We start from the raw sequence: 14,259 nt of genomic DNA, 5'->3' as shown, positions 1-14,259 counted from the left end.
TTCATGAATGAAATATTTGATTTCTTCTTTTAAAAAACCCTCAAATTCTGACGAAAAAGGCTAGATTACTGAAACTGGTTAGTTTCCATAAGTAATTTCTGAAATTACTGGGTTAAAATTAACTTGAAATTAATTCTTGAACTAACTATAATAGGCACAAATACAAAAAGGTTTTATTCTGGTCACAAGCTTAAAATTCTGTATGTGTACTGAAAGCAGATTTAAAAACAGTGGCAGTAAACTGTAAAAGATTGTCTTTTTTTCAGGCAAACTAAATAATTTTACCAGGATAGTTTTGCCTCTCTTTAAGCCTCAAATTCCTTTTTTGCCTCTCAACATACAACTAGTGAATAATACCCTCTCTTTGACAATTCATCAGCAGATCTAAGGATTGCAACACTTGGCTGGCATGAGGGTGTGGGTTTTTGTGTATGACACTGAAAGGGACAAACATACATTTACCAGAAAGATGCATATTACCTGAAAATAATAGTAACAATAATAGCAATAAAAATAATGCTTAGATAAAGCATGAAAAACTGCATATCTAGTTTTTTGACCCAAACACTCATACCAAAACCTTCAAGATGCTTCTTAAGGTTTCATGTAAGTTAAACTAGCTACCAAGCCACTTTACCTCAAAGTTTTCAAAAAGTAACTATTTAGCTATTTCTGTGAATGTGAAATATAGAGGACCATGCAGAAGCTTTGCTGGTAAGCAGTGAATCATTATTTACTGGAAAACACACACTAAAAGCTGTAAGTAAGAAAAACATACGTACAGATTTCTGCAGGCAAGATATGGAGACAAAGAAAAGAGAAAAAACAGAAGATAACATAAGAGAATGTTTTGAAGACCTAAACAGAAATGTAAAGTAAAGTAAGGGACAGGATGAGTCTATAGATAACTTTTTACCTTTTAAATATTGCATATCTATCAAAATGAGAATTCAGGGCCTGAATTTTGATATAGAAGAGAGGCTGTATCTACTTTTTCATGTAGTCATGAGTGCCAGCATACTTACTTTATACATCTGGAATGGTTCACCCTACATTACTTTAATCTCATTCTGTAATCTCAGTATCCATTAACGTTTGGAGAATGATAGAAGAGCACTTCTGGAGAGCATCTTACAGTTCAGCTTTATCTGACAGGAAACAGTTTGCAAGGGCTAAGACCATTCTTCAGTGCAAACAAAATAATGGTGACAGGGGACAATCAAGAGATTAAATTTTAAATTATCACTCCTAATCTCAACTAAAATGCTAATTTACCCACAGGCTCAGAATACCTGGGCTGCAACAGACGGCCTAGTCTAGATTCAGCACTGCCAAGAAATGACTGCTTTAAGACTGCTTCTCAGTTGTTACCCACTACCCTGCAAGACACCTTACAGATCTCCTGGTTCTACAACCTGATATAATCTAACCACACTATTTCAATCAATAACTACTTTTCATATTGTCTAAACTTGTATGGATCAGTCCACCCAATGGGAATTTTACTGGGGCCCACACATGTATCTCATCTGATGAGGGATGGGGAACTTGCAGTAGGCAGGCAGTGACAAACAGCCATTGGGATTAACTTCTTTCACCAGTACATCAACAATTGGAAGAGGATATTTGTCCATAGAATGAGAATGACAGCCTCCTGAACTGTATGTTTTTAGGTGCCCAGCTTCATCAAGCTGGTAACAACCTGGGGAGCCCAGAAGAGCTGAGAAATTAGTTCTTTGGTCATTTTCTAAAGACACTTTAGTTCTGTGGCTGCATGCTCCTATATGATACGGATGGTCTAGCATTCTACCATAAAATGTATTGTAAACTAGAATTCATTTTTATCCATTCTAACCAAAGTGAAAATGCTAAAGTAATTGTCACATTTGATAATAGAATTTATCTCAAAAAAGAAAAAAAAGCAGACAAAACCCCATTCCCAGAATCTTTTTTTAAGTGTCTTCAGTGCTGTACCAAAAATAGTAATGTATATGAAAGAAGTCATGCACTTCTCCCAGGACTGATTATCTGATTGACTGAAGATTTAGTGTGGGGTATTTTTCTTGAATCAGGCAGTGAATTGCCAGTCAGAATCTTTGATTATTCACCTCTTAAATACTTTAAATAGTCTGAGGAACAAATCTATTCATCACCTGTTCTTCCTGCTGACATTAGCTTTTCTTCCAACTACTAGCACTAGTCTTTAAGATTTAAAATTCTTTTCACAGAATCACAGAATTGTTAGGGTTCGAAGGGACCTCTGGTCCCTTTTCACACATAAGAAGCCCAGAAAACAGAAATGATAGAGAGTCCTTTTATCCCAGCATACTGTAGTAATGCTATGTAAGTGAAATTCTGGAGTGTCCCTGTTTAATTTTGATCTATGAAATGAAAACCACAAACCGAAAAAAACCACCACTAAACAACCCGAAAAAGATCTTACTGTTCTTGATAGGATCCTTCACGACTGCATTTGTTTTGGCCACATCGTCTGTAAGTTTACTGTAGTTTTTTCTCAAGCCCAGGAGATTCCGATTGAGGTCTTTAATCTGGGCCAAGACGTCATTTGCAGTATCGTTAGCTTGTCTTGCTTTGTCTTTGGCTGCCTGTACCTTTATAGCTGTATCTGTAGGTAGAAAATGATAATGAAACGATTGCCCAGAGTATAGAAGTAACTTTTTTGAGTAAAGATACATTATATCTGTGCTCCAAAAGAACTCCACCTTTATTTCTGAAGTTTTGGCTCTGAAAAAAGCCCAAAATACAACAGCACCTCGGAAATACGACTGACTCTTTAATAAACCATTATCATTGCCAGTCCTGACAAAAGAAAGAAAAGAGAGCCCTGATTTCCTTTTTTCACTTCCTTTTTTTATCATATCTAAGTAGTTCCTCTTGGGTCATTGTAAAAGGTCATGGACCTTTCTGGCTGAGTGAAAGTTGGAGTTACTGTGTTACTTCCCTCTATTAGTCCTACAAATTATTTTCAGCCACACTTTAAATTATGCCATCCCTGCACATGTGGGTCCTTGTCCCACACATGATCTGTCTATCTCATTCTGAATCTTTCTGCTTTTATCTGACTATTATTATAGCAGGGACACAAGAATTATTAGTTTAAGCTGCTTTCTGCTTTCTCGAATCCTTGAACAAGATATATATGGTCATATATCTTGTATACAATTTTCTCTCCCTTCTTCATTTGATTATTTTCCTGTTGGACAACTAATTTACTGCATTTTCTTATCCATGCTATGTATTTCCTCTGAATTTCATTCTTAATACTCATCTGCTTGTTTTTATGAGTGTCCTTGTGGCAAGAGCAAGCACCCTGTAACTCTAATCTGCCAAGAGTTTATTACATTGCTAATGATTGCATATTTCATATTTTACTTGTTTCATTTTTAGTATTCTGTGTCCTAAGGTTAACAGGCCTTAGAGGTCCATTTTGGTTGACTGAGACATCTATCTGTGCACAAGAAGACAAATACCCATGTCAGTATCTTGACCAAAACCCAAGAAATGGTATATGATGAGCATCAAATATTAAACAATTTATTTTGTGAATGCCTGATTTCAAGGATTATCAAATCTAAAACAAAACTTTTCAGTTAGCTGGAATCTTAAAGCCACCAAAATGTATAAGATGAATAGTAAATTGTTTTTCATCCTAAGGATTTACTTGCAGTCTGAACGTTCCAGACCACCAGAAATCAGACAGAATACAGATATTCCTCATAGACTTTTCTTAAGTCCTAACTTCAGTTTATAAAGTGCTCCTTGGAGAAAAATTCATAGCAAAATACCTTGATTTAAAACACTTTATTTTTTAAAACATTAGTTTTATTTTTCACTACCCATTATAATGAAACTCCCTGTCCCTTGCTGTCACAATGCAATGTAGCTAACATTCTGGGACTTCGGGATTTTAATGAGTATTACATTTAAAAAAAACCCAACTCTATACACCATGACAAATGCACATTTGTGAGACACTGAAATGTTAAAGGTTAAGGACTCAAGCAATGGTCCATTGGCAAAAGCAGCAGGTTGTTATGCTGAGGTCCCCAAACTAAGGGGAGGAGCAGAGTTTTTGAGTGTGTGGTGGTGAAACCTCTGATTTGCATAAGAACAGCCCAGGTGTCTCACCCATCATCACTGCAGGATGATCCAAACAAAGTGACCTTTGTTTAGTAAGGGGGTGTTTTTTGAGCCAGATAGGGAAAAAGGCTGATAAGAAGCAAATCCTGTGGAGCTGGGGTAATACTTTTTACCATGCCAATATCCCCCCTTACACAACTAGCTCGGTGTATAACTCGCCTGCCCCGGGGGATGTATGGGGACATTCACACACAGGCCTGAAGGTGTTCATCCCTTCTGAGAAGGCATAACTGGCCCAACTACACTGGCACGAGAAACAGCTGTCATGTCTTAGAAGGGGTCATAGACCATCAAAACCCCCAGACTCATTTCTGGGGCCTTCCACCAGAGGACAACACATGATCCACAGTGTTGCATCATGCAGTGTAAAACTCCCCTCTAGGAGAGATACCTTAACCCACTGAACTTTATGCTGTGTGGGGTTTCCCCCACTCTGGATGGATCAAGACTGTGACCATCGCTTCCACCAAGGGACATTTAAATTGCAACAACCAAGTCTTGCTGAAAGATCCACATGTGGTGGTATCTTCCCTCTCTACTAACCTCTCCTCCTTTCTTTTCTTTTCTGTCTTGGGGTGACTTTATGATGTGTATCCCATGTCACTGCCCTATGCCCAGAAATTAATTTTGTGCCTTTCCATGCCTTTAAACTGAGCAAAACTTCTTAAAAACCAGCACGTTTTCTTAAGTGATATTTTTATACTTTTATATTGTTATATTTCTATAGTTAATAACCCAAATGGCGACATATCCCCTTTCCATTGCAATCAAATTGTTCTAAAATTAACCTGCCATATATATATGTATATATACATGTATATCTACATCTATCTATCTATCTATGTATCAGCACTGGTCATTCAGTGTCATTTCACTCTAACCTGCCCCAAGGGATCTATTAACAAGAACCTCAGTCACCCTCACTTTCAGGGGTGGGTCACAAGAGCACAGCACTTCCGAGTCCATTGAGGAAAACCTGTTCCAATTCTAAGTAATTTGCAGTCTAAAAAACATGTACAACACCAAACAGTGGTTGGAAATGTTAAGAGTGGGGTAGAAAGGTAAGACAAAACCCAGCAAATTGCACCCTGCTTTTGCTGTAAAGTCAGTAAGTCTTATTCTTCCTGGATTAATTTACACTGGCGAAATTACAGTGTTTCATTAAACAGTAGCTTCAAAAAAGACTTTTCACATATAAACAAAAGACTATTTGTATCGGAGTGCATCATAATTCCTGATATTAAAAGGTTTTTTTTCAGAAACCTTCTGCAAACTGCAGAAGCATGGTACCTTTTACCATCCCAAAATTCTAACTGATACCATGTAACAGTTTTCAGTTCTCTCTCACATTACTCATCTTTGTCTTATAACACCCAATGGTCAAAGTGGACCCAGTGTGGACACAGCCAAAGATTGATGAGACAAATGTTAAGTGATGGAAAAAGAAATAAAAGAGCAGGACTGAGTCAAATGTTGCAACACTTTTCTGACTTACCATTAGGAATGGCTGACAGCTTTCCTAAGGTTTCATTCAAAGCTCTCAGGAGAATGGAATTCTTCTCATCAGCATCTTTCAGGCTGTTCCGTGTGCTGTTCAGATTATCACCCTTCTCTGTAAAAAGCGCATATGATACAAAGGCTTTAACTTTTTGTTTTCACTATCCTTTCTTTGCACATAATTTAAAGTGCATCATAACAAGCAAGCCATTTTTCATTAAGATATCAAATAGTGTAAATAAGGAAGTCCAGCAGAATTCGTTGTGGGGTTTGCCGATCATCTTCTCCGGTTTCCTTAAGCTCCCTACTTCCACAGCATCTAAACACATGAGTTCCTTGTACTGTTGTATATTTATCATGGGTTTTTCAATGGTGTGCAGAGGAAGGAACTTGTTGTTACGATGTTATGATTTAGGCAAATTCACACAATTACCCACTGATAGATTCAACAACTGTGATGTTAGTCATTGTTTTGATTCCTAGATTAAGCTACTGTCTTTCTTCTTAAGGTGGTTGCCTGAGCTGAATGAGTTGAACGTGGTGTGAAAGAGACAAGACCAATTAGGCCAGCTTGCTATTGCAATTAGAGTGGCCAGAGCCTAGTTCTCTTGGATTTTCTCAAAGATGCTGACATAACATCCAAGGAAAACACAAGCTCTCTAATCATTAATATGAGATGAATACACTAACAACAGGTTATTATAACACAAACATTCCAAATGCTTTGGGGAAACCCCCATCTAGTAAAAACATTCATAGTTAAGCAGTTGTTCAAATCAAAGGACAAGTACAAATCAAAGGCACAGGTGTGTCATATTTGGTACATTACAGTTGAAACTGATGTCCTCATTAACAAGTAAGTTCTTATTTTTCAACATTTACTTTGCATAAAAATTACACAGGGTCTTTTGAACCATATCCAGCAGTGCAATGCAGCAATCTCAAAACTGAGATTCCAGCTAAGCTTTATGGCTGTTGTAACAGACATTATCCCAAAATTCAGAAGTAAAGTTTGACACAAAAAAATGTAGTTAGTGCTTAAACCACTATGTAGTGGGCGTTTTTCGTTATTTCTTTGTATCAATATGAAGCTCTTTGGAACAGACAGCTGGTAATTTCTTATCTTAAAGGCATATCCTTCTGGGAAGCTAATTTAACATGACTGAGCTTGATAGCAGGAAGAGAAGAATAATTTGTAGAAAAGGAGTTCAGGAGACAAGCTATGACTGTGACCTTCAAGTATGTGACAGGTTATTGAATATAAACACCTATGTGATTCACATTTCACAAATTCTAGAAAAGTAAGGTTTCTTAAAATTAGATGTGCAAGAAGCAGTTGGTAAAGAGAAAAATCAAACAAAATTTATATTGCCCACAAGAAATTATTAATTAAATTTTCCAAGGCTATAGCAAGGCTGAAACAGCACATGGAATTTAAATGAGAACTATACTTTTGTTGTTAGACCTTTTGAAATGTCATTGGGGAAGAAATCTGTTCACTTTATTAAAATTAGAGCAACACACAGGACTGCAGGAGTGCCTGGAGATAAGCCTTCACTCCTGCAAAATGTTCTGCAGAAGAACAGGAATTTGCGTGAACTGTGAGAGGCAAAGTTATCACTAGAATAAAGTTTGGAAAAATTGCATGTATTATATGATCACTCTTACCCTTATAAACAGCTTTATTTCTAAATGACAGCTTTTGTTCCCACTGCTGAATGAGTTTACTGGTAATGTGATATTGTTAAACCAGGATGAACTCATGAGATTCTGGTCTTGTATGCCCTGACATTTTATTGGAGTTCTTTTCTTGTTAAGTAATAATACTGACAAAACTGCTTTAATTTCCACCATTTAATTCTGAAATTATGGTCTGCCTGATAATTTCTTAGTGTCTCCAGTGGGATGTTTATGTTTATAAAGTGTGTCAACATTTCTGAGAAGTTTGACTCATGGTGGTGGTGTTCTAACTTTGCAGCATACTTTTAAATTACCTCTTTTTCGCCTCTCTACTCTGCCATATCCAATATGCTAATTATCCCCTAGTTATATTTCCAAAGAATCATGTTTCCAGACTTCTTTTTTCAGCTTTGTAACCATAGCAGCAAACTGGTTTTTATGGAATTTAACAAGGGAAGTTTCCCTACAAGTCTTGAAATTGAATATTGAGACTCTACCTGTTTAATAGGTTTTCTTTTAATTCAAATACATTTTTACTGTGTGAGTGGTTTTGTTAGTTACAATAATAAACCCATAAATAAGCACCTAGGGAGGCTCTTAGACAATGAGAAGTGAGGAGATACTATGTCCTGTGTCAGCTTTTCAAAGAAATTGTTCATTTTTCATGGAGATATTAAGTTTTATTTTTAATTAACTTCCTATCTTGTAATCCAGATGGCCTCTGCATTAAACACTGGACTAATTTGTTGCTTGAATCACAAATTGAACTGACTTCATGTCAGCTTTTCCATATCCTTTAATTATTAGCATTTATGAAAAAATCTGGGTCAAGGATTTGAAGGCCCAAGATCTTCCAGTTAAGCACTAAGTTAGTCAAAATACAGGCAGCTACAGTCTAAGATTTTCCAAACTACAGAGCCTGTCTGGCTTGGAAGAGGTTAGTAGGTCTGCACTGAAAGATGCTAGGCGCTGTCAATTCTCATTAAAGCGTAGGTTGAGGAGTATCATAAGACATTTATCTCAATCCTGTTTCCACTTGATTAGCTCTGCACAGAGATGGCACAAGATGCCAATAAATGTTTGTTGTTCAAATCAGGAAAACTAGTCATGCATTGCTGAAACTAAGCTCTAAAGAGTAAGCAGGAACCTGCAGGACTTTGCATGTGTTGGCCTTTAGGTTTGCTGGCTTGGTTAACATGAACAAAAATTTTCAATTTCTGTTTATATGAAACAGCACTACAGGGTAAAGCATCATCCCTTATTCCCCTGAGTGAATAAACTGAAGTGAGTCAAATGAAAAAACCCAAACAACCCTGTGTGCATATATTTCATCCTAAGATGAACTCAAGGATTTAGTTACTTACTGTTTATATGGAGTGATTTACTCTTATAAGAGACAAACAGTTTTACAAGTCTCTGCAGATCACATACAGAGGTGACACTGGTTAATTGCTGATGATGTGCCACCATCATGGTGGAACACATATATAGAGGAACACAGTGGAAACAGGTACCTTCTGACAGTATGGATAAATACAGTTTTTCCACATGAAACTGTGCAAGAAAATATCATTAAGGCTATGCTACCAAATGCATGTATCCCAAAATCAGACTCAAGCTGGAAATCTACCAAGGACCAACAAATGCATCTGTTTTTATTGATTGGAAACTGCAGAAATGAACTGATGGTTACACACATCCCTTTCTGTTATCTTTGTATTACTTCTTCCAAATAGCATTCTTGCTCCCCACAGTCTCATAAAGAGGAACATGGGTCACAAGCTGAATTTTTTTTCCCTAAACCAAGCAAGACTTAGAAATTGGCATTAGGAACAAACAGGAGACAGAGATGTAACTAGAGAAATGCAGCTAATTAAGTTTAACTTTTTAAAAAGAGTACTTTTAGCACTGACTACAATAATCTGGTGAATGCAATATGCCAGGTCAGCAGAAAGACAACACAAAGGAAAATACACAAACAAGGGATCCATCAGCTGGATATGTTGCCTATCAGCTGAAAAATACTTCAGCTAAAAATACTCACGTGTTGTCAGACAAGGCACGTCCCCCTCAAGTTGTCAATTCTTAAGCAAAAGAAATTACATGAGCAGAATTTCAGTAGCCACCTGACAGCAGTCTCCAGCTGAAGAGGAGTTTATGCATCTTATTTTCACTTTTCATTGATCAGTTTTGACAAAGTCTGTATACAGTCTGAAATAGGCACAGGGCTAAGTATATTTTTAAAACTGTAAACTCAAAATTTTAAGGAAGAAAAATTGCTCCTGGCAAACTGAAAAGTCCCTCAAGGCATAGAGAAAATGAAGCTAGCAGGCAGCAGCATTTACTCACTGGTAGCCCAAATTTCAAAATTCCTTCTTAGCCACAGTACTACATACAGAGTTTGCTTCTCCCACCAGGGTTATTCTTTCTAACTCCTAGCCCCATAGAGAGAAAAATTACTAAATCTCCATTCTAATAGCTTTTGTCAGAAGCTTTGCTTTGTAAGGAGTGTTTCAGCAGTCTTTGCTGGTAATATAAAACATTTTCATGATTAACAGCCATTTTATAACTCAGGTAATTGGCCACAAATCAGGGGAATGTCATAATGTAGGAGGAAAACACTCCCATCTCTATCATGGCCTAGGCTGGATTTTTGGAGTATATATTAGTTGAGTGGCTTATGGGTCTTCATTACTTTAACTAATGTACTTCCCGTAGTGCAGACAGAGAAATTTTAAGGTAGTGATTACTTCTGTCTGCCAGATCTTTATAGAGTGCCTGTTAGCCATCCTGCACTTCCAGCTGAGACTCTGAAAGGGTGGCTTTATAAGGACTCTAAGAAAATAACTTTCTATTAGTCTGACACCGAACTCTCACTTTCTGTCGTGGGAGAATCAAGACATCCAAAAGGCATTATGTTCATAATACTAATAACATATGTTCTATGTTATTCACAGTACTAATAATATCACCACTTTGGTGCAAAAGCAGAGTGGGGAACAGAAATCTGTCATTGCGTTTTCTTCTTGCACATCTGCATTCTGGGCACAATGTTAACTGATCTCCACGGGTCAAGCTGTGGAGCATGGACATGTTTTATTAGATGTAAAAAGGCATACTCTTCAAGTTCAGAATGTTTGTCTTTATGAAGCACTTTAAGACCTATTGAAGAGCATTAAGAAAGCTCCATCTCATTACCCTTCAGTTTGGGGCAAAAACATAGATAAATATCTAATACCTGCATTTTAAGCACCGCTGCCTGCTTGCATTAAGTTTGCTTTATGAATCTTTGGGCTGTTTGGACATTTGCCTCTGAATTATGAAGCTGTTATCAACTTAAATTCTCACTGGTACAATGGGAAAATAACTTTTTTTTTTTTCAAAATTTTCTGCAGTAATGGTTGTAATCTATCTTGTCTCACGGTTAAATTGAACAGTCTTGTGGACACATGGAATTCACGCCCATCCTCGTAGAGGTACTATTTTAATTTGTCATTGAAAACAGGGCACTGTGCTTTACTCCATTACACCTACCTGGGGGGCACAGGGAGCCAGGGACTCCAGTCTGAGGTGTCCAGTTTGCTCACTGAAATGCTGTGGCAGGGAGAGGCAGCGCAGACATTTTAGTGTTTCACACCAGCCATGGCAAACTGCAGCAGTTTGCATTCCAGAAAGCACGACTGTTTTTTTCTTCTTCAGCCATGCTACTGAAATTGCACACTGGCCTCTTCTCATAGTCTTGTGATTTTTTATAACATATTTCCTGAAATTTGTTCCTCCAGCCCTAAATCTGTACTGAATCTGGCAGTAAAGAGTTGCAATAAAGAAGACCCTAATACACATCCAAGATTTACTAGTAACTCAGACACATTTCTTTCCCTCAGTTCAGCTACAAGAAAGTAATGATGTTTTTTCACTTTTAAACAGTGTATGACAATGAAATGCAATTAATGACCTTATGAAACATTATGCTTTATGACCTTATTAAACATTATGTTTACTTGTTAACTAGTTCTGCAGCTGGAAATGCTAGAGCTGCCAAAACTAAATTAAAGTGTAGTAACAGCCAAAAGATGACTAAGCTGTATGGATCACCTCCTTTATGCTGTATGCTCTTCTTAATGTATCTCCCAGGAGGTCAAAGAGAATTTCGTATGCAAAAACATGGAAGACAGGGCTCTATTATGAAAACCTGTCTTGTTTCTAATAAAAAGTATTTTAACTAAGCTAGCAGGATGGGGAAGCTTCATGCATCATCTCTGTGACAAGTTTAAAACTCCGCCTCGAATATTTACTATGTGTGATTTTTCTAGTTCTGATACACCAAACAAAAAAACCCTCAAAAACCCCCCAAAAAACCCAGCTTGATTTTCAGAACCTATGATGAACAAAAACATCATATCGTAGATATTTTTTCCCCCTTGTTTTTATTTCTTCCAAGTCCTAAATATGTTTTCTTACACCGGTTTTCAAGTGCTATGTTTCTTCCATCCTTGTGGTTAACTCCAGGTTAACCCTATTATAGCTCCAGCCAGTTCAATCAGGCTAAACTATAATGCATTTAGTATGAAAGAATTTTTCAAAAACTACAGTAACTGGACATAAGCTTCCGAAAATATATACACCAAAATTTCAAATTACTAAAAGGAGGGGATTACAGTGCACTAACTTGAAATAAACCACAAAATCATCAGCTTGAACTTATTCTTTCTGGAATTAGTATTCAGATGGAAGACTTTCAAAGAGTTGTACTGAGGACTCAGTTAAGAGATCCTCCTCTCAGACTTTACTATATCAGTGGCACAAACACTCTATGCTCCGAATTGCTTTCTTTGTTATATGTAAAAACAAAGTAATTAGAACAGTAATATTTAACATTTTTCACAAAGGCAGATGTGTGAAACTTAGTGTTGGCCTACTCAAAAGTGGATAATTGTATCATACTTATTTCCCCTCTGGTTTAGTAGAAATGAATTATTTTTTCAATTCCTTCCTACGAGTGCTGTGGAGAAAGAAGTATTGAATACTGTTAAACAGATGCTTCATTAGTGTTGCAATAAGTGTTTTCTTACAGGACCTATAAAACAATCTGTCTGGATAAAGACCCAAGAAATAAACTGATTTTTGTTGCAGTGATAAGATTATTTAGTCATAGGCTCTGAAGAAGTATTTGTCCAAAGAGAATTGTTCTCCTTCTGACCAACAGCCACTCCCCCGATGCTCATCTAAGCTGTTTTCAAAGATTTTCTAAGGTCATTTTCTCCCTGATCTTCTCAGCAATCAAATACAGCATTCCTGTATTTTAATTATAATGGGGATTTTCCTAATATGTGATTGGTATCAGTGCATTTGAGATATGTTAGTCCCATCTTCTTTGGAGAAACCTTGACATACTAAAGAATATGAAATCCTTTCGATTATTTCTCTATCCACATGCTAAATCTACATTACTTCAATCTTTCTTCTCATCTCTCCTCTGCTAGATCACCAATTAGTCTTCATAATGTTTTCCGGACTCTGCAAACCACCTCAGCCTTCATGAAGTTCAGTGCCCAAGACTGTGGCCAGTATCTCAGCTAAAGCACTTGAAACCCTGAAGAGAGTGGAAGGATTGTTTCATGTGTTTTGGAAAGTGTGCACCTATTCATGCACTCCTCTGTGACATCTGCCTTTACCACCTCTACCCAACACATGATCCATGCATCTCTTTAGTCTTGCTTTACAGAAGTGCCACTCAGACAATTGCTCATCATTCTGCATTTCTGCAGCTAATTATTTGTGTAAGACCTCATCTGTGTCTCTACTGACTACTGTCCTACCTTCTCACGCAATGGCATTCATCAGGAGTACTCCCATTTACTGATAAGAAAATATTAAGGACATTTTACAGACAGTCTGACCTGAATTACCAGCTTTTATATCTCACTGAAAACCATGGCTCAAAGCCTTATATTTTTTCCCCAGTGGAAAATGTTGAAGAGAAATTAAAGATGTTTTATTTTTCACTAGGAAACCAAAGTATTTGGTTTGGAATCTACAGATCTTATGACTTAACCTGCATTTACCTGCATTTAGACATGTATTGATGCTTCAGGAACATAGATATCTTCTTGTGTGTATGAAATCTTTTCTCTACAGACATGTTTTTAGTATTTGTTTTTCTTTTTTAAGGAGATACTTAACAATTCTCACTGATTACTCTGTTTGGCAAACAGCTTCATTTGACCTCCTCATGCTTCCACTTTCAGGCAAAACACCTTAGATATCCTCAAGAGATGTGTTATCTCTGGCTAGCATTGCAAAACATGCTTTTTATTGACAAGAACAAAAATTTAATATTGGGTTCGGTTTCATACTTGTTTTCTGCTAGAGCAAATCAGCATCAGTGTTTCCATCCCTCTCTTCTCCCCAGTTACTCTTGCCCTTATTGTAGTTAGCAAGACCTCTCCTCCTCAGCCTTCTTGTCCGAGAAATGAATAGAGGGGACAAGAGTTCCTGCATAATGCCTGGACACAAAACAGGAGAATCTTCTTCATTGATACATTGTTTCATTTCAAATCACGTAATGAATTACACTTTTTTTCTACTGATACGGCTCCTTCATACCAGAAGCACAGCAGTCTCACAATGCTTTTTTTCCTCTATTTAGTGGGTCTGAATGCCATATACTGCACATACCTTTAACATCATTTTCTAACATCTTGGCTTCGTTAAGGATTCGGAAGCTTTTCTGAAGGGAGCTCTTGGCACCTTCCTTCAATGATCCTTGAGGACCAGACGTCTGCAGACAAACAAGCAGTGTCAAACATACAGGAAAGTCTGAGGTCATAAAAGACATGTGATCATGATCCAAGTGAACAGTCATCTAAATTTTAAGTGCACATCAATGGGCTCTGAATTACATGCCATTGCCATTATACT

At 37.1% G+C, this 14,259-nt stretch overlaps 1 protein-coding gene across 3 annotated transcripts in view; it reads right to left on the bottom strand.

The window, feature by feature from the left end:
* LAMA2 (laminin subunit alpha 2) overlaps positions 1–14,259 on the bottom strand; it is a 346,447-nt gene that overhangs the window by 45,938 nt on the left and 286,250 nt on the right. For 2 of the 3 annotated variants that reach the window (XM_032101660.1, XM_032101662.1), the window contains exons 41-44: positions 14,017–14,119; positions 5,657–5,773; positions 2,444–2,626; positions 783–788 (exon numbers count right to left, since the gene is read on the bottom strand). In XM_032101660.1, coding sequence (XP_031957551.1) covers positions 783–788; positions 2,444–2,626; positions 5,657–5,773; positions 14,017–14,119 — 409 coding nt within the window. The remainder of the gene's footprint in view (positions 1–782; positions 789–2,443; positions 2,627–5,656; positions 5,774–14,016; positions 14,120–14,259) is intronic. The other variant, XM_032101661.1, reaches the window with a different exon arrangement.

The sequence above is a fragment of the Corvus moneduloides genome, chromosome 3 (assembly GCF_009650955.1).
Source record: "Corvus moneduloides isolate bCorMon1 chromosome 3, bCorMon1.pri, whole genome shotgun sequence".
NCBI classification, from domain to species: domain Eukaryota; kingdom Metazoa; phylum Chordata; class Aves; order Passeriformes; family Corvidae; genus Corvus; species Corvus moneduloides.
This window is presented reverse-complemented; position numbering and strand designations above follow the sequence as displayed.